This window comes from Cavia porcellus, unplaced genomic scaffold (assembly GCF_034190915.1).
Source record: "Cavia porcellus strain 051 isolate PalLab524CR breed Dunkin Hartley unplaced genomic scaffold, mCavPor4.1 scaffold_10, whole genome shotgun sequence".
Taxonomy (NCBI): domain Eukaryota; kingdom Metazoa; phylum Chordata; class Mammalia; order Rodentia; family Caviidae; genus Cavia; species Cavia porcellus.
This window is the reverse complement of record NW_026947493.1, coordinates 37,785,075-37,811,241: the sequence shown is the minus strand read 5'-3', so window position 1 is coordinate 37,811,241 and position 26,167 is coordinate 37,785,075. Positions and strand designations below refer to the sequence as shown.

Below are 26,167 nucleotides of genomic sequence, written 5' to 3'. Positions count from 1 at the left end.
CCTATATCCTCAGTTATAATAAAATTGAGCAAAACAGTAAAGAATAAAACCAAAACATTGGAGACATTTACAGGACTTTAAAAGAAGATAATAGTCAACCAGAATGGGTCTATCTCGCATTTTTGAAATCAGGTTTTATGTGAAGTTCAGGCTGACTTCCAACTCACTGTGTAGCTGAGGCTGGCCTCAAACTTAACTGCAATCCTCCTGCCTCAGCCTCCTGAGCCCTGGGGAGATATGCACTGTGATGCTTGATTCTGTAGTACTCTTGGTACACAAGTGTTTTCAGTTTTCATGGAAGTCAGTTTATCTATTTTTCTTCTAATCACTTTGGTGTCATAGCTATTGAATTCCATTTGTCTTTTACTTTACTTTGAGTGTTTGAAGTATTTGTTTTACATTTTGTAATCTCCAGACCAGCTGCGTTGCATATGCTACATAGATTAAGCACCATAAAACCCTGCTTTGGATTCTGGCTTTCAGAACAATCTCAGAGGGTCAGTAAAGATATAGAAAAAATATCTCCCTTCCCCTTTCTTCTTCTTATTTATTTTATTTATTTTTAACTTTGTCCGTATAGGGGATGAAATTTAGTGGTTTCTAAGAGTTACATCTCAATTTTTTTTTTAAATTTTAGTTTATTTTTATTCTGAGACCAGAGTTAGCTAAGTTGTCAGGTTGCTCAGGTTGGACTTAAACTTGTCCCTGCCTTATTCACCTGAAATACTAGGATTACGTGTGTATACCACTATCCCTGGCTAGAAAAAAGCCTTATTCAGACCAGGAGAGAAAGTACAACAAAAATATGAGTCCAAAGTTCCTAGCTTTACTAGAAATGATATTTGGTTTTAACTCTGCAAAACAGTCATTCCTTCTCATATGAAGACACTGCTCTTTCTAGATTGTGTCTGTTTAGTTTATCCATGTCCTGTTAAATGAAATGAAGAAACATCATTTTAGGGTTATGATACTTAACATATTTTACTTACATAGAATATAAATTCTGCTGCTTTATATTGAGATTACAAACTGATCATTTCTGACCAGAAATTGGGTTTGATGATTTCACAACAGGAAAGGTAAAAATTTGGCTTGTATCTAGAAGTGCAAATATGCAAAGGTACTGTAAGGATGACTCTAAATTAAACCATTTTTTTTTTGTGGGTAGTATACACAGTAGACATGGAATAATAAGTACAGTACTTTAAAAATAAATATTTTCAGTTATAGAACTTTGGTTTGTTCATTTTTGTTTGTTTGCAGTGCTGAAGACTGAACTCAGTGCTTCACAGGTGCTAAGTACATACTCTGCCACTGGCTCTAGCCCTGGCACATTTTACTTTGTTTTACTTTTGAGGCAGTATCTTGCTCAGTGATCCCTGCTGGCCTTGAACGTCTGCCTCCGCCTCCTGAAAAGCTGTGATCATAGGTGTGTTCTGTCACACCTGGCTTTTCTGTAATAGACAGTGCATCTTTCTTTCTAAATATCTATATATGTGCAGTGCAAGAAGTAGTGTGGCTAGGGTAACAGTTCATTGCCCTAGACCTGATAAGGTTCACAGAATCAGAGAATTGTGTGTGTAAAGATTTTTGGGTTCTTGGTGCCTCCCTTTTTAAAAACAAAACATATGCATCTCAGGCCAGGGGTTTAGCTCAGCAGCATAAGTACCTGCTTGGCAAGTGCAAGGTTGTGAGTTCGATCCCCGGAACCAAAAAAAAAAAAAAAGCATACAGCTCTTTATTACTAACAAGAATTTATTGGTAATAATATATGAAACCTACTGGTCAGTTATTCTCTCTGATATTCAATAACCTTAACGCAGTGAATTTTTAGAAATAATATTTTGTAATAACAGCATTTGTGAATAGAGGAGTTGCTGGTCTTTGTGACTTGGAGTAAAAAGAAATAAAATATGCTTACTCAAACCATTGTGGAGTTTCTTTTTAGGGCAGGGGGAGCTACCAGGAATCAAACTTAGGATCTGGTGGTATTTGCCAGGCAGGTACTGCACTGCTGAGCTGTATCCCCCGCTCCTACCATTATAGTTTTGAGCTTTGATATTCTGATTCTTGGAGTCAGAGGCAGACAAGTGATTTTAATTTTGTTTTCTGTTGAGTAGGTATTCTCTACTTCCTAAGGGACAAAAAGCATTGCCTCATAGAGCTCTCGTAGCTGTACCTCTTTACCTCTGCCCTGCAGTACGTCTTGTTTTTGGTTCGTTCTTTTTTCTTTCTTTCCTTTCTTTTATTTTTTTTCTTCCCCATCATTTTGAGACAGTCTCATTATGCAGTTCAGGCTGGCCTTGAGCTCACTTTGTTAGCCCAGGCTGATCTCAAAACTCACAAGGATCCTCCTACCTCAGTCTCTCCAATTGCTAAGATTATAGGCATGCACCACCATGCCCAGCTTTCATATTTTTATCATTAAAATTAAGTGCAACAATTTGTGCAGTCTTCCTAGAGCCAATATTGGCATAGAATAAATGTTTAGTGAATGGTTACTTTTCCTTACCAGTGTGTATCTTTTTTTTTTTTTTTTTTTTTGTCTTTTTCGTTTTTATCAGTACCAGGGATCAAACTCACGACTGCCTGCTTGCAAGGCAGGCGCTTATGCCGCTGAGCTAAATCCCCAGCCCTTGTGAATCATTCTTTAAGCAGCATGCTCTTCATGCTTCTGGATTTAACTCTACCTAAAAGGTTTTTCCTTTTTCCCACAGATAGCCTTTTATTTCTTGTATAAGAGTGCTTAAGTGACACCTCCCTTAGGAATCCCCAATAATTGCCCAGCTCATTGTTCTTCTATACTCTCTGTGTCTCTCTTCTGTGTCTGTCTCACTGTGTCTGTTCATCTGTCTCTCTACTTGCCTCTTTCTCTCCCTTCTTGCCCCACCCCCCAGCTCTCAGAATTGAACCTTGACAGTGCTGTATCACTGAGCAATATCTCCAGTCCTGCTAATTATCACTGAGCAATATCCCCAGTCCTGCTAATTATCTTCAGACAGGGTTGGGCTAGTTTTTTTGGCTGGCCTCACACTTGTGATCCCTTTGCCTTAGCCTCCAGCGTAGCTGGGGTTACAGCTGTATGTGATCGTGCCCAGCCTGTCTGTAGTTCTACCTTAGCACATATTCCTCTGTGTTGACATTTTCTTTGTCATATTTTGGTATTAGACTATAAGTTCCCCTTCACAAGCTAGCTGTTTTATTTCTGTATTAAAGGTATCTTGAATTTACTAATTTTTGCTGCATTAAAAAATAAGTATATCTGATTTTGCTTCTTTAACAAGATCCTGTTTAATGTAATCAGGGAAGTTGACAGTATCACTTTTCAGCTCTGTAAGACTGAAATTATTTCAAAGTAAAAAGTTATAGAAATATAAATAATACATGCTCTTAAAGTTTTTAAACAATATCATCACCAGTGAAAATGTTCCCTATTCAAATAATCTCACTCCTATGTATATTCAAACTAGCAGTTTGCTCTTGTAATAATGTACATAAAACTGTTATAAATTTAGAGGCTTAAATTAGACAGTCTCCAGCTTGTCTTTCCTTTCTGAGGTTCTTTTTTTGTTGTTGTTGTTGTTGTTTTGAACAGGGAATTGAACTCCTGACTTTGCGTTTGCCAGGCAGGCCCTATGCTACTGAGCTATATTTTTTGCCTTTTCTTAGGTCTTTTACTTTTCTGCACAGAGAGGGACACCAGAGAAGGGAAGAAAGAAAAAATCTAGTAAAGTAGGTGTGTTCATGTCATTTTTAAATATGTGCCCTGAAGTACTTTTTTGCATTTTATGAGTTGTTTAGTTTGTAGCTTCCCCTCCCATCAGGGCTGCCATTGTGGATTCTGCAGACTGCTCAGCATGCAGCTGCATTCCTCTGTGTGGCTCAGACCTGTGTTTGCACACGCTATCCCCACTTGGTGGCAGTGCTGTTTTAAATGCAAAAGCAGGATTTGGAGAGATACCAGAAAAAACATTTTGAATATGGTATCTTGTAGTCCCTTAGGAATTTCTTTCTTCTCCATTTCTCTAAAAGAATATTTTATTCCTATTTGGCATTTAAAATTTAAATTTTAAGGGCCAGGGATATAGCTCAGTGGCACAGCACCTCCCTGGTAAGTGCAAGGTCATGAGTTCAATTCCCAGTATCAAAAAAAATTTTTTTCAATTTCATGTATTTGACACATAAATTTTAAATTATGGATTGAGTAACAAAAAGGGAAAATTTTAAGTAATGATAGATATATATTAATGAAAGATCATTAATATTTCTGTACTGTTACAAGAATCCAATATTTCCTTTTCCAGTTTTAAGATACCAAGCATAAATTCTTAAATATTTATTAATGTTAAGAAAAATGTTTTAACTGTGACACTTCTAATTAATGTATAGCCCATAGATTATTAATCTTATAAAATTCTAATTTTATAATACATTATGATTATAATTAGAAGAATGTTTATGTTATTTCTTTCAGGTGAAATTCCTAAGCAAGTTAAAGTGAAAAAACTGAAGAACCTAAAGACTCTGGATTCTAAACCTGGTATTGAATTTTATTGATATTTAAATATATGCTTATCTGCATAGTTGTTTTTATGTTTACCTTCTTCAATTCTTAGGAGTTTGTATTTTTTTTAATAGGAGTTTATACTTCTTACAAGCCATATCTAAATAGAGATGAAGAGATCATAAAACAATTACAGAAGGTAATGACTTGCTCATATTATTAAATTTCAATCTCTTTGTTAGGTATGTAATATCCATTTAGGCAACATGAGCCTTGTATATAATAATGTGAAACGGAGTTTTACTTTTAAACCAAAATTTCCTAAGAATCTAGAAAAGCCAAGTAGTACATGCCTTTATTCCCAACACTCAGGAGGCTGAGGCAAAAGTGGATCTCTGTGAGTTCAAGGCCAGCCTATGCTACATAATGAGTTCAAGGTTCAAAGTGTGAACTACATAAATAGTGAGACCATGTCTCAAAACACAGCCTCCCAAAAAGAACCAAGAAACTAAAGTAGCAGTATTCAATTACAGGCTTGAATATTGGGGTAGCAGCTACAAACAAATGTCAGTCATTCTAGGAACTTTGGTGTTATAATGAATAGTCACAGGTCCTATTTTGAGGTAGTTAACATCTAACAGTAGGAGGTAAGTTAGCATTTAAAAAAAAACAGTATTAATATAGCAAATATAAAATAAAATTGTCACCCCACACTGAAATCTCTTAGGTTTTGCACCATTCTATTTTTTTAAAATTAATTTTTAACTGATACATAAAAATGTAAAATTGTGCATATTAATGAAGTACTGTTTTATGTTTTGATATATGTGTATGCTATTATATTTAAATCTAGTTAAACTTACCTGACTTCAAACATTTATCTTTTGGTGGTGGTGGTGGGGTGGGTATTGGGAATTGAACTCAGCACCGCAGACTTGCCAGGCAGGTGCTGTGCTGCTGGACTATACATCTGACCTGTCATTTCTTTATAATGAAAATACTCAAAAGTTCTACCTTCTGTTTTTAAGAGTTAAAGTACATAATTGTTAGGTATGTGGCCAGGTGTGATGGCACATGCTTGTACTCCTAGTACTCGGGAGGCTGAGGTAGGAGGATTGTCTCAAGTTCAAGGCTACCCTGGGCTACAAAATAAGTTCAAGGCCAGCTCACTGCATAACAAAATTCTGTTTCAAAAAAACCCCCCCACATACACACATAAATAAATAAATAAATAAATACTTGTTAAGTTGTATATGTCACATGTCAGAACTTCTAGTTCCTAATTGTAACTTATTACCCATTCATCAACCTTTCCTTCTCCACCTTCCCCCTTGGCTCTTTGCAGCTTTGCCTAAGGATTCTTTTAACATGATAATGACATAATAGACTTCAAATTAAATTACTTCAAGTCAAAGGGTTTTTTTAATATCAAGTATAAGTGTGTATTCACAAAGCAATGAACTTGGTACTTATGTTTTATGTTTCCTGACACCAGAATCTGCATTTCTCATTGTTTCCTCTTTTCTAAGGGTGTGCAGCAGAAACGTCCTTCTGAGGCTCAAAGCGTCATTCTTCGAAGATATTTTTTGGAATTGACACAAAGCTTTATCATTCCATTAGTAAGTTAACAAATCTTTGCTTGGTTTGATGATTTGTTAAAGGGTATATAAATGTTTCCCTGTCCTTCTAACCTTAAGTTACATTGTTATCCTGGAAAGTGATTTCAGAGAGACTTTTGCAAAAGACATATATATATAACTTTTTTTGGTATGAACTATACAATGTTGTTAAGTTGCTTTTTACCTCTGATTCTCACTTTTCTTATTTTATATGTAAGGCAGATTCTGTTTCTCCTAGGTAGCTGTCATGTGAAAAAAAAATTTTTTTTTTTGAGATGGGGGTCTTGTTATGTTGCCTTTGCTGTTCTTTAATTTTTGAAATCAACTGATCTTCCTGCCTAAACCCCTAAGTAGCTGGGACTACAGGCATTTGCCACTACACTGGGTTTGTTGTGAAACGAGATAATTGACATGAATTTTTAAAATTTGGCAAAATTTATTTTTCTATCTCCAGTCTTGCCAGGTAGGCACTTATGCCACTGAGCTAAATCCCTGGCCCCTATTTCCAGTCTTTTAAAGTAGACACAGATTTGCTTAGGCTAAAGCTGATTTTAAGAAAATTGAACACAAATCATGAAATTAAAGCCAGTAGTCAAGTAATTAAAACTAAAAAATTTACCACAAAGATACCTTTGACAGAAATCTGATCACTTAAGATGCCCAGCAGTCAGAAGTTGAAGTCCTTATACAGCAAAAGCAAGAGCAGTTTAGTGTATGAACCATGCAGTAGAGTTTGTAGCTCTACTTTGATTTTTATTTTTTACTTAATAAGTAGCATGCTCGAGTTCGTGGGTTTAAATCAGAACATCCCCCCTACACACACACACACACACACACACACACACACACACAGAGTGAGAGAGACAGAGAGAGAGGAAAGAAAAGAAAAATTAGCACAGTTAAAAGTGTTTTTTTTAACTTCCCTTTTCCTCTTACTGCCTTTCTCTTTCCCTGGGGATTGAACTCAGGGCATTCCACTAAAGTACATCTTTAATCTCTTTTAATATTTGAGGCAGGGTCTTGTTAAATTGATTAGGCTGTGCTCAAACCTGCCTTCTCCTGCCTCAGCCTTCCAGAGTACTTGAGATTACCACCACTTCAACTAACTGTAGTCTTCAGTGGCCTGCAACCATTTAAATTAAACATCTAATACTTTTGACTGTCCTGTGACAATAAGGCCCCAATATTTATTTTGAATGAATCTCTTAATGGGTAGTGATTTTAATATCAATAGTATTCACTTTTTCAAGGTTTACATAGTAATTTTTAAAATACATCATAACTAATATACTAAAATTATTTATACTAGGTAGTTAGAACTAATGTTGAAACGAATTTTTGACCACTTGCTATAGTAGATATTAGTAAGCTTGACATACTTACTGATTAATCCTGTAGGTAAAAGTTAGTCTAATTTTAGTGTCTGTTCTTTAGTTTTACTGAATTAGGAATGCAGCATTTAGATTAGCAAGTACAGCAGCATCCAAGGATCATGTTAACTGTGATCAACTCAGGTAATCACTGTATGAACAGAATCAGATCCAATTCATTAATTAGGTGCTTGTGGAGGTTGTCAGAGGCATCTCTAAATTCCCCAGTCTGATGGCTAGCGGAGGAATAGAGATTCTTCCCAGAAGATGCCCCATTCTTCATAGAGCTAGTGTTATTTCATGCTACATTTTGTATACTTCAAGAAGAACTCGTGTTAGAAGAGTATTTTCAGGCCAACTTGACAAGTCATGTATCCTATCTGAGTTTTCTTCAAGATGCTTTTTGGTTCTTTCCTGTCTTTAATGTAATCTTTCTGGGACTACAAGTTCTTCTTTCCCTAATGCTATGGGCATATGTTTCAGACGCTCTTAGGGTGTCTGTGAGTGAGGTGGTTGCCACAGTGAGAACTCCTGCAGCTGTTACATCCAAATTCATGGCTGGGCACCCAGCAGTATTTTTCCATATCACTGTTACAAGCAGAACTGAGGCTGGAACACAGTCCCAGTACCCATTGTTGCTCAAGTATAATTCAACCTAGGGGCCATGTAGATTCTTCTTCTGCTTTTGGGAACTACTTTGTGGCATGGGCCAGGAAATGACTCTGGCTGCCTGGCTGCCTGATCAGGTCTGGGCAGGTGGGAAGCTTGTGCCCTTAGTCAAACCAATGTGAAAATTATGCCATTATTGAGTTTGGGGGTTACTAAGGAATTTCTTTCTCTGATAATTGTCTTCTGAACAGTTTCATATACCCACTGATTATAGCTCAATGATAACAGATTATGATTACTATTATGATTTCCTCTGTTTGGCTTATGGTAGCACATAAATTGTTCAGATTTTTTCATTTGTATGTGCTTGCTTACAGTGATTACATTCCTCATGGGGAGCTGTGTCAGAGAAGAGTTAAAAGTGATGAGAGTTACTGAAATGGTGGTCGCCTTGGCTGATGCCTTTCTACTGAGAACTGGCTATTTCCCCTGGGAGAGAATGTTACGTGCAGATAGCCATGAGTGCAGTGTGAGACCGTCCTTGGTTTAGTGAGACCCAAGACACTGCTCTAAGATACGCAGGCCTGTTGGCACCCAGCCACTTTTGTCTGAACACCTACTTAAGAAACAAACAGTGTAGTGTCAGCGTTTTCTCTTCCGCCCGCCAGAGGCTCCAAGAGTTCTCTTCGTTGCTGTCCCCTGCCTCTTTGTGTGGTAACAGTGTATTACTGGACTGTGCTCGTATCTGCTGTACTTTTATAATAAACTTACTTTCATTTATAGAAAGTCATGATCATGATGTGGCTTTTCTCTGTCATGTGGATCCAAACCTCAGCTGTCTGTGGCCATGTGTATGTGGTTCTTTGCTGTTACAAGCTGGTTCATGTGCGTAACACATCTTCATCTTCTCTCATCCCCTCTCCCCTGACGACACCAACCTTCCTGTATTTGTCCCCTTCCCTATTTCCTGTTATCTTTTATTTTGCTCTTTATTTATATTTTGCATTTCTCAAGAGAAGTCGTGATATTTAAGCTTATGTGTCTGACTTATTTTACTTTCTTTTTTTTTTTTTGTATGTGTGTCGGGAATTGAACTCATGACCTCATGTTTGCCAAGCGGGCACTTACACCACTGAGCTAAACCCCCGGCTGACCTATTTTACTTAACATGGAATTAATTTTCCTATAAATGACTCGTTTGTCCTGCTTTGCGGCAAAATAGTACTTCATTGTGTATAAACCCCACAATTTCTTTATCCGTTCATCTGTAATAATCATACAGGCCATTTTTAAGATTTGTTGTGAACTGTGCTGCTGAACACACGGATATACATGTGATATGATGTCTTTGCCTCTTTTGGGAAGATACCTTGAAGTGGAAGAGCTGGGAATAGTTTTTTGAAGAATCTTGATACTGATTTCCATAACGGTTATACTACTTTACATTCCCACCACAATGTTTAAGGGTTCCTTTTCCCCCACAGCCTCTTCAGCTTTTGTTATTATTTGATTTTTTGATGATGGCCATTTCTTTTTTCTGGGCTAAAATGAGATTTCAATGTTTTGGGTTTTTTGTTTTGTTTTGTTTTTTAATCTTTTTTTTTTTAACCAGGGATTAAACTCACCACTTCCTGCTTGCCAGGCACGTGCTTATACTACTGAGTTAAATTCTTGGCCCCCTCAATGTTGTTTTAATTTGCCTTTTTCTAATGCCCAGAAAGGTTGAGCATTTTTTTCTCATATTAGCCATTTGTACTTCTTCTGAAAAATGTCTATTCATTTTAGATACCTGCTTTTTGATTTAGCCTTTTATTCTGAGGGAGTCTAATTTTTTGAGTCCTTTATTCGGTGTTTGTCCTTTGTCTCATAACTGGCAAATTTTTTCCCATTCTGTTGAATATCTCTTCACTTTCTTAGTTGTTTCCTTTGCTGTGTAGTAGCTTTTTAATTTGCTATGGTCCTGTTTGTTGATGCTTGATATTATTTTCTTTGTTTTTTGTTCTTTAGGGTTTGTTTGTTTGTTTGTTTGAGACAAGGCCTCATTCTGTTACTCAAGCTGGCCTGGAACTCATAGTAGTCTTTCTGCCTCAGCTTTCCATGTGGTGGAGTTGCAGGTATGGGCTACCACACTCAGCTCTCTTGACGTTTCCTATGCAATTGGGGTTCTGTTGAGGGAATCTATCCGTGTGTGTGCCTTCCAAGAGTTTTATAGCTAGGCATTGTGATGCATGCTTGTAGTTCCAGCCCTTGGAAGACTGAGGCAGGAGGGTTCCTGCTGTATACTGGGTTCAAGGCCAGCCTGGACTGCAGAGTGAGACCCTCTCTCAAAAAACAGAAAATAAATACATAAATGAAAGAGTTTTACCTACTTTTCCAAATGATTGCTTCTGTTTTAACATGTAGGTGTTTAATTCATTTGATTTTAATTTAATCCATGATGAGACATACAGGTTCAGGTTTAGTCTTCCGCATGTGTATAGCCAGTTTTTCTCGTACCGTTTGCTAAAGAGGCTGTCTTTTCCTCTAGCGAGTGCTTTTCACCTCTTTGTCAAAGACCAGATGGCTGGATATGTCTAGGGTTTTTTTCTGCATGCTCTATTTCATTCCATTGACCCACATGTCTGTTTTTGTGCCAATTCCATGCTGTCTTTATCACTGTGTAATTTAAAAGTCTGGGCTTGTGATGTTTTACTCTTGTTTTACTCTTGTTCTATTTTAGGCCTCTTGTGGTTCCATATGAATTTTAAGGTTGTTTTCTCTAGTTTTGGGAGGAATGCTATTGGTATTTTGATTTGGATTGTGTTAAGTCTGTTTATCAGTTTTGGAAACTTACCTCATTTTGACAATATTGGTTCTGCCTATTCAGGAACAGGGTATATCTTTCCAATTTCTGATGTCTTCTTTAGCCTTCTTTTTCAGAGTACTATAGTTTTATTTATAGAGGTCTTTCCTTTCCTTGGTTAGGATAATTTAACCTTTCTTGATGCTATTATGAATGATACTATTTTCCTAATTTCTTTCTCAGTAATTTCATTATTGGCATAGAATTATACTATTTATTTTTGTGTGTTGATTTTGTGTCTTGTAATGCTACTAAATTTGGCTGTTCTAGAAGTCTCTTGGCAGAATTTTTTGCCTCTTCTATGTAGAGGATTATGTTGTCTGTAAACAATAATTTGACTTCTTACTTTTCTATGCATATCTCATTTATTTCTTTCTCTTGCTTGATTGCTCCGGCTAATGTTTGAGTACAGTACTATTTTGAAGGAGCCATCCTTGACTTGTTCCTGATTTTAGAGGGAAAACTTAGGTTTTTCTGCATTTAATATGGTGTTGGCAGGAGGTCTGTCTTAAATGGCTTTTGGTCCTTTTATACCAATTTTTTTTCGCAGTTTTTATCACTAAATGGAGGTTGGATTTTGTCAAAGACTTTCTCTTTGTCAATTGAGATGATTGTGTGATTTCATCCTTGCTTCTATTTATATGTTTATTGATCTATGCATTTTTGATTCTAGGAACTGATTGCTTCCCTGATTCGTTGATTATTTAAGAGTATTGTTAGTTTTCACACATTGATAATGCTTACGTGATTTCTTTTGCCACTGATTTCTAGTTTCATTGTTCTATGGTCTGATAATATACATGGGATAATTTTCATTATTTTGCGCTTACTAAAGTGTGCTTTATGGGCTAGTATGTGGTGTGTTTTGGAGAAAGTCCCATGTGCTGCCGAGAAGAATGTGTATTCTGTCGTTACAAGAACACTAGATATCAATTGAGTCATTTTGTTCATAGATTGGGTTCAACTCTGATATTTCTTTGTTGATATTTTTTGTCTAATTGTATCGGGGACCTGGCCAGGATCCCCAGCCTCCCAAACAAGTGTATGGTGAAAGCCTAAAATAAGTGAAACAAGTGGTATGATTTTAGGGTTCCAGGAGGATCAAAACCTTATTGCAGAGTTCAGACTCTGCGGGGGTAGGACAAGGAATGCCTCTGGGAAGCCCGTATTTATTTAATTTTTCAAACAAGGAAGGGGTTAAAGTAGAAAATGCAGGAAACTGAGCAGAATCTAGTATTTTAGGAGAAAGTCAGATTGACTTTCACTACCTGAGTAAAATGCCTGCAGCTGCAGTCTCTATCTTGTGAATTGGGACTGGAACCAGGTTCCTCCGCTGTGGCCTTATCTTGCCCTTTGAGGTGTCTCTTTGTTCTCAGGTCTGCCATGCCTTGACCATGTGGCAGCCCTGCATGTGTGTTCAATTTCCAACTTCAAGACTCTCAATGTAATTGATCTGTTTATTTGTGATGATGAGGTATTGAGGTCTCCCACTATAATTCTGTTGATGTTTGTGTGATTTTTTATGTCCATTTATGTTTGTTTTATGAAATTGTGTGTGCCATTTCTAGGTGTATGTGTGTTTATAATTGTTATTGCCTCTTTTTGGGTAATCCAAATTTTTTTTTTTTTGCTACTGGGAATCAAACTGAATCACACTTGCCAGGCAAGCACTTACACCACTGAGCTATTTGCCTGGTCCTACATGTGTTTCTTGTATACAGCATACTTTTGAATTTTGCCGTTTGATCCATTTTGTATTTTGACTGGGGAATGAGATTCATCTTGAGAGTTGTTACTGGGAGTAACCTTATTCCTGTTTTTCTGTTACTGACTCTACTTCTGCTCACCCTGCCTGCGGTATTAATTTTATTTATTTTGTCTTTTTTGAGACAGGGTCTCACTATGTAGTTCAGGCTGGTCTGGAGTTTACTTTGAAACCCAGGCTGGTCTTGAACTCACAACAATCCTCTTGCCTCAGCCTCCCAAGTGCTGGGATTACAGGCGTGCATCACCACACCTAGCAGTTTTGTATTAATTTTATTGGACTTTTTTGGCATTGTTGATTTCATTGTCTCTTTTTAGGATATCCTTGAGAATTTTTCAGAGTGCTGTTTTGATAGTCAGTGCTCTTTGTCATGGAAATATCTTATTTTCCACTAAAATAGTTTTGAAGGCCATATTAGTCTGGGTTGGAAGTTGTTTTCTTTTAGGGCTTGAAGCATTTCAACACAAATATTTGTAGAGTAAATGACTACATGAGATGGGTATTTAAGAAACTCAGGAATGTCTTATAAATAAGCAGCATCATGATATAGTGAGCTGAATCTGGAAACTGAATCATTGATTTTACATAGTTATTAATATAATTTACCTGTGAACATCCTATGGAATGTTCTTGGTGTGAGAATGTCAGTTAATTTTGTTCCATTTAAGCCTGTATGTCAAACTAAGAGTTATAACTCGGCAGTAAAGCAACTGTCTAGTATATGTGAGGCTCAGTGTTAAATGCCTAACAGTGTAGGGGGAAAAATCTATTTAAGTTAATTAACTTTATTGTAGTGTTAAAAAGTAGAAACTAAATTCATATAGACAAAAATTGTTATCTAAGATGATTTATTTTGGCCAGTTTATTTAGCCTTTTGAAATTTTAGTTTCCCAGTAATACCCACCTTATAGGATAGCTGGAAGGAATATGAGAGATCATGCATATAAAATGTTACATACACTTTCTGGCACTTAGTAAGGTTAATTATTGTCATTAAGAATCTGATCCAGGCAAGGTGACACATACCTATTGTCTCAGCAACTTGAGATGCTGAGGTGAGAAGATCACTTGAGCCCATAAGTTTGAAACTACCTTGGGGAACATACTGAGACCCTGCCTCAAAAAGCAAAATACAAAACAAAAATATTTCTTGGATTGTCTGAGATTTAGTTAAACTTACATTGAAATTGTGACTTCCCAACTCAATCTCATAGAATTCAGGGACACATTTAACAGGTTTATTATAAAGAATATTACAAGAATATAAATAGAGATATATAGAGTAAGACATAGGAAAAGAGGGCAGTCACTGCTCTCTAGGAACCTCAGCTATGTAGAAACTCTGTATTCTTTTCCTTTTTCTTTTTTATAGTACTAGGAATTGAACCCAGGGCCTTCACACTGAGCTACATCCCCAGCCATATATATATATATATATATATATATATATATATATATTTCATATAATAAATATAACATATTTTATAATATATATGTTATAACATATATATAATATATATAGTTTTTGTTTGTTTTGGTTTTGTTTTGTTTTTAAGACAGGATCTCATAGTGTAGTTCACACTGGCCTTGAACTCACTATCTAGCCCAGGCTGGTCTTGAAATCACAGTGATCCTCCTGCATCAGCCTCCTGAGTGCTAGGATTATAGACATGTGCCCCACACTCAGCCATAGCCTTTTTAAAAATTTGGGGGTGTTTTGGTTAGGTTTGGTTTTTTCTTTTTGAGAAGGCTCTCCTAAGTCACTAAATTGGGTTTGAATCGTGATCCTTCAGCCTCAGCCTCCTAGAGTGCTGAAATTATAGGAACGCATCATAATCCCTGGCTCATTTTGGGGGTTTTTATGGAGAACTCATTGAATAGGCATGCTTGAAGCATGGGTAAGTGTCTCAAAATGTGGTTGTACAAAAAGGATCTGGCCTAATGCTCATAGAATGGGCATGGAAAGCCGGTAGGTTCTGTCCTGATTCTTCAGCATCCCTTCCTCACAAATGTTGACCAAAACCCCTTCTGAAATGGGGTCTTGTCTTTTACTATCAGACAAGGTAGATCCGAGATTTTGTTTATTGTCAGCAATTCCCAGAAACAGAGGGGAAGGTGAGGGTTACTGTGACCCACCTTAATAAGAAAGTTTTAAGACTTCTGTGTCAGATGGTATAGGTAAGAATGCCTTTTATTGACTTTTCTTTGTTTTTAGGAAAGATACGTGGCAAGCTTGATGCCTTTGCAGAAAACTATTTCTCCGTGGAAGGTAAAAATATTCCAGTAAATCCCTATTTGAATTCTGTACATGCAGTTACCTTCTTTGAGTATAAACTGTACACTTCCAGTTTGTAAGTATAGTGCATATTGTCCTTTAGAGCCCACCCCAGTTAAGACAGTTCCTTCCAGAAGAGTTTATGAAAACACTTGAAAAAACAGGACCACAGCTGACCTCTAGAATAAAAGGCGACTGGATTGGACTTTACCGGTTAGTCTTTTCCCTTTCCTTCCTACTCATCAGTAGATCTATATTTCAAAAGAAAACAAAACAGAAAACTAGCCTTAAGCTTTTAGATTCTTTTTGAAAAATTCTATTATCATGATTTTTAGAGCTGTCAGTAAGAAATGTATTAAAGTGGGGAAGTCAACCATAGTCAGACTTCGCTTTTTTAAAATTTATTTTTATAGGCATTTTCTGAAGTCTCCAAATTTTGATGGTTGGTTCAAAACCCGGCGGAAAGAAATGACCCAAAAGTTGGAAGCACTCCATCTAGAAGCTCTCTGTGAAGAGGTTAGAAAACAGTGTGTTTGTGTGATGACTAACAGCTGTTGAAAGTAAAAATAATGCTTAGAGGTTGAATACCCACATCTCTTCCTTTATACCTAGTAAAAAGAGCTAATTTATCTAGGTCATGTGTCATACCAGGCAGTGAGTGTATAGGTGCTTTATACAGATAAACTCCCTTAATCTTCACAGTTCACTGGCAGGCATATGAGCTGCCTTATGCAACAGCTGTGGCTTAGAAGGTGCATGGCTTGCCTTGGTTCACCTCACTGCTAAGTAGTAAGCAAGAAGTGTACCGGGTGCTCTTGCATTGGTTCAGGAGAGCTAACTGTGCATATATCTTCCCAGTTCTGCCTTCAGTTACCTCAGGTTGGAAGGCTGAAATCACCTACAGTAGAAGCTGGCCAATGCTGTGAGCAAGAAATTTTTTTCTAAAGAATGGGTTGTTAAATATTTACTAGCACACCACTGGAGGGAGTCAGGATTCAAGTGTTGGCAGTCTCCAACTCTTACACATTATGACTTAGTCACCTTTTCCAGTTAGTATCAACTTTGTTTTCATGTGCTTGGACTGATTTTTCATATTCTATGATTTATTACCAGACTACTTTAAACTGCAAGTGAAAATACAATAGACTTATTTTTATTTAGCTTTACATTTGAGGTAATTTAACCTCAATGTTGTTTCTAATAATAAACTTCCAGTTACTGTGGCTTTCATAAAAAGAATACAACAGAGGCAACCACAAAGTGAGCCCAAGGAGAGCATATTTGGAGATGCAAAGTTTACAGCCTGTAGTACATTTGTATTTAGTCATCTTGATTTATTAGGTGATATTCCTGATAAAGTATTCATTACCGTACTGGTAGAGGTTAGTATTGTAGTAAGCTACACTTTTCTTTGTCTTTCTTGACCTAAAAGAGCCACCTCAGAAAGTATTTTTCTTTTTTCTTATTAAATGTATTGATACAATTTAACTATGCAGAATGATCACATTCATTGTAGGGACTTTGTATCTGCAAATGATATAGCTTTAGAAAGTACTTCCCTTGCATTTTGTTTTACTTCCAAGTATTAGACAGTTATTCTGGCTAATTCTGAATATTAGTTGACAGTTTCTAGGATATCATGAAATTTTTCTTGTATTGTGATTCTGTATCTGAGTTGACTATCCTGTTCTCCTCTCCCTTTTGTCTTCCTTTCTCATTACCCTTGCCTATTGAAGCAGAAGTATAAATACTATTTTGAGTAGCTATTGATTAGGATTTTGTCTGTTGTCTAGGACCTACTTCTCTGGATCCAGAAACACACAGAAGTAGAAACAGTAGATCTTGTATTGAAGCTGAAAAATAAGCTGGTATGTAGCCAAATCAGATGAAAATCAATATTTTTCTGTGAAGATACTTTCTTTCCACCTGAACTGAAGATTCATGTCCTGTCTCAGAAGTAACTTTGAATTAGAGGTCACTCAGGCAGATCATAATGATGCAATATTATTCTAGAGATATTTACATGGAGACTAATGAACACTACAAAAATGTCATTTATATTTAATACTATATTTTATCTACAAATTTAGAAATTTGTTGATCTCAGAAATGTAAACAGTATGTGCTTCTATTTTTTAGTTTCTATAAATTTTAGTCTAAGACTAAAGTTTCCTAGTTGTTAAACTATTCAAATTGTTTATATAAAGAATATAATATATAAATATGGGTTTATGTAAATGCTGCCAAATGTTCCTTATGTAGTTGCAGGCTGGTCGAGAGCATTTACCTGTGAAGCCTGACACTATGGAAAAGTTACGGACACATATTGATGCAATCATCCTAGCCTTGCCAGAAGATCTCCAAAGCATACTGCTCAAAACGGGCATGACATGACCTTTACTCCAGCCTAAAAGGGTTGTACACCATGAAGCATACTGACTTTTCGACGGACACCGAAGGCAATGTCTCCATGCTGCAGAATGGAAAATGCTAGACACAGGGTGGGACAGCTGTATTGTACAAATAGACTTTTTTGGTGCATTATTTTTAAAAATGGGTATTTGTGGTTGTTCCACTTTAATACTGAAACACCGAAAGGCATTTCTATATTTTTAATCATGTTTTAAAGTGCTCTTATGAGAGACCTGTGGGGCCATCAGTATAAGTGATTCCATACTGCAGTGCTGGCATTGCAGATATTTTTTTAAACTGGTGCTGCTTTGCCCAAACATACTAAAACTCAGGGGGATATGAAATTAATGTTCACACTGGCCATCTTAAGAAGGAAAAGACTGAACTGTCTAACTATAGTTAGATGTAATTGATGCTTATGTAGTGCCTTCTGTTGTCCTACATGTTTCAGAGTCCAGCTGCTAGTTTTGAGCTTTTTTTTTAGCTTGATTATATGTAATTTTATAAGCATTCTATTGAATAATCATTGCTTAAAAATATTTTTCTTCTCATCTTGCTTATTAGTATGCATGGTAGTTTTTTCATTGGTCATGCATTTTTTTTTTTTTTTTGAGACTGAATCTCACTTGTCCAGATATTTTTGTGTGAGTATGTATGTGTTTTGTTCTGTACTGGGAATCAAACTCATGACCTCGCACTTGCCAGACAGACACTGTATGGCCAAATCTTATTTCACTTTTTTTTCCCCTACCATTTTCAAAATTTTGGTTTTCTTGAAGTCAAGAAATCATCTTTTTTAAAAAAAAAAAATTTTTTTTTTTGTTTTTTGGTACTGGGGATCGAACTCATGACCTTGCCCTTACCAAGCAAGCACTTGAGCCGCTGAGCTAAATCCCCAGTCCTCAAGAAAGCATCTTGTGGTAATTATGTAAAAGTTTATTTTCTCTGCCTTTCACTAGTTGGGCCTGTAGAAGCTAATGAAAATGGAGGCATTTTAATTATGAACTTCATAATCAGCTGTTTTCATTTATTTTTTTTTTAAGAGTAGGAAGAATTTATTGAGAGAAAGTAAGCTTCTGTCTCAGTGAGACACAAGAGGTTCCCAAAAGTGGGTTGCCCACAGACCCCACTTCTCAAGGGTGTTTTTCAGCTGTTTTTAAATGGAGCTATTATTTCAAACATATCTGTAAGCCTTTTTTGTGCTAGTTGAGTGATTATAGAATATATTTCCCACATTATTTGTTGGACAGTATTACTTCCCCAAAATTCATATTTCTCAGAACACTTTTTTATTCGTTTGAGTTTTTTGAGACAAGGTCTCCCCATGTAGCTCAAGCTGAACTCACTGTGGAGCCCAGGCTTGCCTTGAATTTATGATGACCCTCCTGCTTCAGCCACCTGAGTGCTGGGATTACTGGCTTGCGCCACCACACCTGGCTTTCTCAGAACACTTTTTGTTGCTTGACTTTGGAACTTTTGCCTAAATCATTTTTTTTAAATTTATCTTTTGTGTATACTACCTTGCCAAAAATAGAAGATTGTGATTTGATATAGTAAGATTGTTTGATTTATGTTTGAATGGGAATGACCTGCAAAAGCCAGTATTTAAAATAGGCACACACAATATAGCACATATGTAAATAGTTGTGTCTCAATTATCTCCTACACAACCAAATTTAGTTGTGTTTGTAAAAGAAATGGCTCCAAAAGCTATCTCTTGTTCTCTGTGGCTATTAAAACATAAGAGCACTCCTGTTCCAAGAAAGGTTCTTATGTTTGTGCCTGTGGTCTAATATCCAATGTGCCCTTTTCTTATGGATTCAGTGTCTTGAAGGGTACCTCTAAGTCACAGAGAGAATACAGCGTTTGGAAGAAATCGTTTGCCTTGGATCATATGGGTTATTTTGTGAAACAACAGTTGTTCCTTCAGAAGAGGGGTAACTACTTTTATATGCCGAAGTATTTCATAACTTTGTAGGAAATTTTATTTAGTTATGGTCATCTCATTATTTTTCAAAAAGTTGTATTTTAATACTCTTACAATTTATATATAGTTTGTGACCACAATTTGAAAATTGTTAGTGTCATATCAAGTATCTTAAAAACTGTACCACTACAGGATATATCATTTCAAGTTTATTTTGCACAGGTAGAGTAGCAAAAGATGCCCATTAGTGTGATAATGGTATCTTTATTTTTACTGTATTTAACTGAAACTTAACACATGTTGAAAAACATACTATTCCAGTTTATCTTAATTTCAAATTATGTATTTGTAAGAATAATTTAAGTTACTTTGGAAATCTGAGAAAGACTGGTTGATAACTTAATTTTTGTTCTTCAGAGTAGTTTTTTTTTTTAAAAGAAGACTTTGTTATCTAAACTGCCATTTAATGTTTTATCTCCACCAGCATTAGAAGGAATCACTGCTTTAAGGGTGGTATGTAATGGCTAGTACCCTCTATTTACGGTGAAAAAGGCTTCATGGAGGCATTTATGGTCATTACCAAAAACTGAATTAAAAGCCTTGAATTTCAAAGTACCTGGATATCTCGTGTTTTTCCTGAGTGAGTTTGGAATGCTTGGGGGGGGGGGGTGTTTGGCATGGTTAGTGAAACTTGTGCCTTACGAGATTCCTTTTATTTCCTTTTTTTTTCCCCCTAACCGGGGATCAAACTCACGACTGCCTGCTTGCAAGGCAGGTGCTTATGCTGCTGAGCTAAATCCCCAGTCCAATTCCTTTTATTTCATGACTTTTTTTTTTTTTTTTTTTTTTTTTTTTTTTTTTTGGTGGTACTGGGAATTGAGGTATATCCCCAGCTCATTGTTAAAGTTTTACTTTCAGATAGGATCTTGTTGAGTCAGTGAGTTGTTCAGGCTGGACTTGAATTTGTGATTCTTCTACCTTAGTCTCTTACTCAGATTTTTGGAAATACAAACCTGACTTACCAGGCTCAGCCCTGAAAGATGTTTTGTTTTGTTTTTTAAAGAAATTCAAATGAGAACCTTTTTCTATGCACTTCACTTTAACAAATTAAAAGATTTTTATATAACTTTCTAATAGTACATTGATTTTATGAAATTCTGATAGCCATATTTTAGCCAAGAATTACTGGCACATGACTAGTCTCTGCTATTTACTTAGGAGGCTGATTTGGGAAGGCTGTTTGAGCCCATGAGTTTGAGACGTGGGCAACTTGAGACCCCATCGAAAAACTTACTTTAAACCTATTTATCTGTTATTGTTACATTTTCATATATTTGGTACTTTTCTTTTTTTAAAACTTGAAATCTCACATTTTGTTGTATTTCTCGTTTTTAAAAGTAGCGTTTATAAAAATAAAAGCATTTATAGTAAAGCATGTCCCTATCTCCCACATAAAAGAATAAAAATCTCAAAGGTAGCAGCAAGTAAATTTTATTATTGTTTGGGTTTTTTTTTTTTTTTTGTCTTTTCCATTTTTATCGGTACCAGGGATCAAACTCATGACTGCCTGCTTGCAAGGTAGGCACTTATGCCGCTGAGCTAAATCCCCAGCCCCTATTGTTTGGGTTTTAACTAGTTCGTTAAAAATATATTGAATGTTACTCCATTTTGAAATTACTGAATAATGTGTTTCAGGGTATACTGTGAAATATTTCAGTACATTTAACTTTTTATGGTTTAAACAACAGAAGTGTTACTTTCTTGTTATTCAGGATATGAGAAATCCAAGATGAACGCGTCAACAGGATAGGTCTCATTCTAAGGCTTTTCTCTTTAACTTGTAAAAGGTCATCAGAAATACCATTAAGATTTGTCTTTTTGTTTTCATTTGTATATAACTCCATTTACTTGTTTTTACACATCTGGATTTTACTTTCTCCTTTTCAGCCTAACTTGGGGGAAAAAAATAAATGCTAACTTTTTAATAGATCTCCAAAAACAGATAATCACTGAGTATGGTGGTGCATGCCTATAATTCCAGCACTCAGGAGGCAGAGGCAGGAGGGTTTCTGTGAGTTTGAGGCCAGCCTGGACTTCATAGTGAGTTCAAAGGAACCCTGCATTACAAAACAGCCTCCCCATCCAAATAATGGAAAAAAGATTTTAAAAAGCTGAATTTTGAGATATTTTAAAATAAAATATATTAACTCAAGATAACCACTAAATTTTTAATACCCATTCATAAATCCAAGAAACACTACTTGTAAGTCATCTACAACTTGGACAAATTATAGTATTATATAAGTAGAAAAGAGCATTTGTTAATAAAACTTTTAGAATTTTTTCGTAATTATTTATGCAGGTATGTTTTAAATACAAATGAAACAATTTAACAATTATGATTGCTACATCATCTAACCAATTTTGGATGAACAAATTTTAAGGTAATGTTTAGTGAAGTAACTTCATGATGTTTATTTTGCAATTATAGTGTTGATTATCTCATGATACAGAGATACATATTGATTTTGTTATATCATGTTCTCTAGTATTTTTTTTTTGTCTTTTTCGTTTTTATCGGTACCAGGGATCGAACTCACGACTGCCTGCTTGCAAGGCAGGCGGCTTATGCTGCTGAGCTAAATCCCCAGCCCCATGTTCTCTAGTATTAACTACTGAACTTCTGAATAATGCCAAGCTATTTTCTGTTAACTTGAACACCATGCCTTTCTCCATATTCAGATATTGTTGTCTAATAAGCATAGGAATCAATCTGTTTTACTGGCTTCACCGTTAGGCTTGGCTCCTGTTTATTTTTATTTTCCCCTTCTCTTTGTCATACTGACACTTATTTCTCCTTAGTCATAGAGAGCTCATGTTTTTCCCTGTCCCTAAAGTTTTTTCATCCAGCCAGTATGAATACATTATAATATAACTTGCTTTTACATTAATTGAAATAATTTTGTAAATAGTGACTTTACATTTTGGACTTGTGATACTTATTAAGTGAATGGAATTGTTTTTTTGAGATAGGGTCTTATGATGTAGATCAGGCTGGTCTTGAACTGAACTGACTACATAGCCTAGGCTGGCCTTAAAATTGAAGTGAATCTCCTGCCTCAGCCTCCCAAGTGCTGAGATTTTTGGCATGCACCATCATGCTGGCTGGACGTTAGTAGGGAGGTTTTGAAATGATTGATTTCAGTTAATGAAGTGGGTAATTTTTTTTTATAGTGAAAGCCTCTGGTTATATCTCTCAATAAATTGTGATTTTAAAATATAGCATTATTACTGAGAGTGGTAACTATGCCTCAGAATTCAGGAGACCAAGGCAAGAGCATATCCCAGGGAGTTTGAGGTCAGCCTGAACTACCTAGCAAGATCCTGTCTCAAACAGCAACAACAAACAAACAAAACAGCTTTATTGAGGTACAATAGAAATAAACCGAACATTTTTAAAGCATACAATTTGCTAAGCTTAAATTTTTTTTTGTCTTTTTCCTTTTTATCGGTACCAGGGATCGAACTCATGACTGCCTGCTTGTAAGGCAGACGCTTACACCGCTGAGCTAAATCCCCAGCCCCCTAAAATTTTGAGTATATATCCATCACAGCTAAAATAATGATCACACGTATCACCCCTCACGTTTCCTTACACACTCTTTTGCACTTCCTGGGTGCCTTCTCGTTTTCCTACCAACCACCATTCATTTTTTCTGTCACTGACATTTGTATTTTTTAGAGTTTTATACAAGTGGATCATATAATAGATACTTGTTTTGGTGTGACTTCTTAACTCAGCATGTTTATCTTGAAGTTCATTCATTTGATTGCATGTACCACTAGTTCATTTTATTGCTGAGTAGCATTCTGTTATGTGAGTATAATAGTTTTTATCCACTCACCTGTTGATGGTCATCCGAATTGTTTCTTATTTTTGGAAAATACAGACAAAGGTCCCGTGAACACTTGGGTACACATCTTTGAACAGACCTAATACCCTTTCTCTTGGGTAAATACCTTGGAGCATTGTGAACAGGATGACTGGGTCAAAATATAAGTGAATGTTAAGAAGCTGCCAGATTATTTTTCAAAGTGGTTATAGTACTTCTTTCCACCAACAGTGTCAGGGTCCCAGTTTATTGACATCATAACCAACACATTGAAAAGGTCACCGTGTTGTTTTTTTCAAATACATGTATTGCAAGCCTCCCTCTTTCACTTTGTGACTGGTTTTTGGTTTTGTTTTCATTTTCTTACCCTTTTCTTTGGAAAAGCAGACATTTCGAATTTTGGTGAAATTCTACTTTCCAATTTGTTCTTTAAGTGTTGTGCTTTGGGTGTCATGTGTATTTATGTACTTCAATGTCACAAAACGTACTCCCGTTTTTCATCGGGAAATTTGGTAATTCTAGGTTTTACACTTGGGTTTATATATCATTTGGAATCAATTTTAGTCTTAAGTAAAGTGTGGATTTATGAGGATTTGTGTTTTTTGTTTTGTTTGTTATGGCTATCCAAATGTTCTCAGCTTTTTGTTGAAAAGTTATCATTTATCAAAGTCAGTTGTATTGTTTTGCACCTTTGCAAATTCAGGTGTCCATCTACATGACTTCCATTTTCACACTCCCTATTCTGGTCCACTGGTGTATACTCCTGTCTATGCCAATGCTATCTGTCTCGATTACTAGGGTTTTAGTCTTGATATTGAGTACTGTTAACTCTCCAAATGTGTCCTTTTTTAAAAAGGTAAGTTCTATAAATTTTAGAATCATATATGATGAATATCCGTAAGAATTCCTGCTGAGATTTTGGTTGGCATTGAATTTATAGACCCATTTGAGGGAAAATTGCTATCTTGAGTTTCTGAAGCACCAATGTATGTTTCCTTCTATGTGTTTTTTTATAATTTCAGCAATATAGTTTTTTAGGGTATAGGCCTTTCGTATCTTCCATGAGATTTATCCCTAAGTCCAGTGGTGGTAAATATGTAGCACACATGTTATTGTGTGTGCATATGTGCGCATGCATGCGTGTGTGTGTGTGTGTGTGTGTGTGTGTTTTAAAGATGTTAGCCAGGCATGGTGGCACATGCTTGTAATCCTAGCACTTTAGGAGGCTGAGGATGGAGAATGGCTGTGAGTTCAAGGCCAGCCTGGGCTACAAAGTGAGTTCAAAACCATCCAGGACTGCAAATCGAGACCCTGACTCCCACTCCACACACACACAAAAAATGTTAATATATGAATTATTTTTTCTAAACTGAAACCTCAGTATTCAGGTTTAATTGTTGTGTTGGCACTTTGCAGTAAATAAATGAGTTTTTGGTTGCAGTTTGGGCACTCGAGTCTTGGAAAGGTTTGCCCTCACTGCCTAAGTCTATCATTTTTTCCAGGGAGAGTGGTGGCACAGTCCCCCACTACCACAAGTTATGCAGCCTATCATTTTTGATGTAAATTTTTACTTTCAATTTTTACTCTGAAATTCTCATTTAGAACTTCACTTTAAAATCATAGTGTGTGGAAATTTAATTATTATTTTTATTGTTTTTTAATTTCATGTCAGTCTAAGTTGGATGCGTGAGTACTTGTATTTTAATTTTCAGGTTTAAAATTCGTTTTATACCCAGAATATGGTTTGCTTGGCAAGTGTTCAGGTTACACGTGAGCATAATGTGCACCTTCCTGTTAGTGGGTAGTTGGTAGGTAGATCCAGTAGGCTGACACTATTCTTAAAATCCTTGCTGGTTTTCTGTCTACTTGTTCTATCAGTTGAGGAAGCTATTAAAACCTTGAGTATAATTAGAATTGTAGAGTATATTCTTTACTTCCAAACCTACTGATTTATCATTTAAAAAGTGCCAAAGCAAAAGCAAAATTGGAGTATCTAGATTAGTTTTGGTCAGCAAAGGACAGAAGCAAAGGTGATTTAAATGTTTATTTTTACTTATTTTATTTTGAGTCAGGGTCTTGATACATAGGTCAGGCTGGCGCTGAACACTGGCTTTGAACTCACTGTGATCCTCCGCTCCTTCTGCCTCTTGAGTGCTGGCCTTATAGGTGTGTGTCACCACATTCAGATTTAAATATTTGTTTTTTTTTTTTTTTTTTGTCTTTTTCTTTTTTATTGGTACCAGGGATCAAACTCACAACTGCCTGCTTGCGAAGTAGGTGCTTATGCCACTGAGCTAAATCCCCAGCTCCTTTTTATTGGTACCAGGGATCGAACTCACAACCACCTGCTTGCAAGGCAGGCGCTTATGCCGCTGAGCTAAATCCCAGCCCCAAATATTTGTATTTTTAAAAATTGATGTTTCCAATTTTTGGTGTTATAATCAATGCTGTAATAAGCATTGAATATCTTACAGCATAGCAAAAGTGAGAGAAATTTTCCTTGCCATAAATTCCTACAGATACAATTTGTTGTTGTTGTTGAGAAAACAAATTTATTGCTGAGATAGAAGTAACTACACACCCAATTTCAACAGCCAGGCTTTACAAAAAAGGATGAAAACTTATTTTCCAAGACATGAGATGCCATTTGTATATACTGTGTTTTTTCCTGAGATCTAGTTAAAAACAGAAACCAGCCATATTCCAGCAACTGATGAGTCTTTTCTTTCCTTGGATAAAGAAAATCTGATGATTCCTCAGACATTTCCTTCTAATTATAAGTAGAATTTCTGAGAGTATATACACTTTACAAGGTGCTAGATCAGTGAAATCACTTACCTGACATTCACACAATGGAATTCATGCTGTAAAAAGTTAAATTTTTAATACCTAAATGTTGATTAACACCTAAAATATCAACAGTATATGAAAAAAATAAACTTACATAGGTG

At 36.0% G+C, this 26,167-nt stretch overlaps 1 protein-coding gene across 3 annotated transcripts in view; it reads left to right on the top strand.

Annotated features, from left to right (window-relative positions):
- Nucleotides 1–19,938, top strand: part of Dennd6a (DENN domain containing 6A) — a 77,554-nt gene extending 57,616 nt beyond the window's left edge. For all 3 annotated transcript variants that reach the window (XM_063257334.1, XM_063257333.1, XM_063257336.1), the window contains 8 exons: nt 4,475–4,540; nt 4,639–4,703; nt 6,034–6,123; nt 14,925–14,978; nt 15,088–15,197; nt 15,398–15,500; nt 16,778–16,852; nt 17,247–19,938. In XM_063257334.1, the coding sequence (XP_063113404.1) occupies nt 4,475–4,540; nt 4,639–4,703; nt 6,034–6,123; nt 14,925–14,978; nt 15,088–15,197; nt 15,398–15,500; nt 16,778–16,852; nt 17,247–17,378 (695 nt within the window). In that variant the 3' untranslated portion in view covers nt 17,379–19,938. The remainder of the gene's footprint in view (nt 1–4,474; nt 4,541–4,638; nt 4,704–6,033; nt 6,124–14,924; nt 14,979–15,087; nt 15,198–15,397; nt 15,501–16,777; nt 16,853–17,246) is intronic.
- The last annotated feature ends 6,229 nt before the right edge of the window (nt 19,939–26,167 follow it).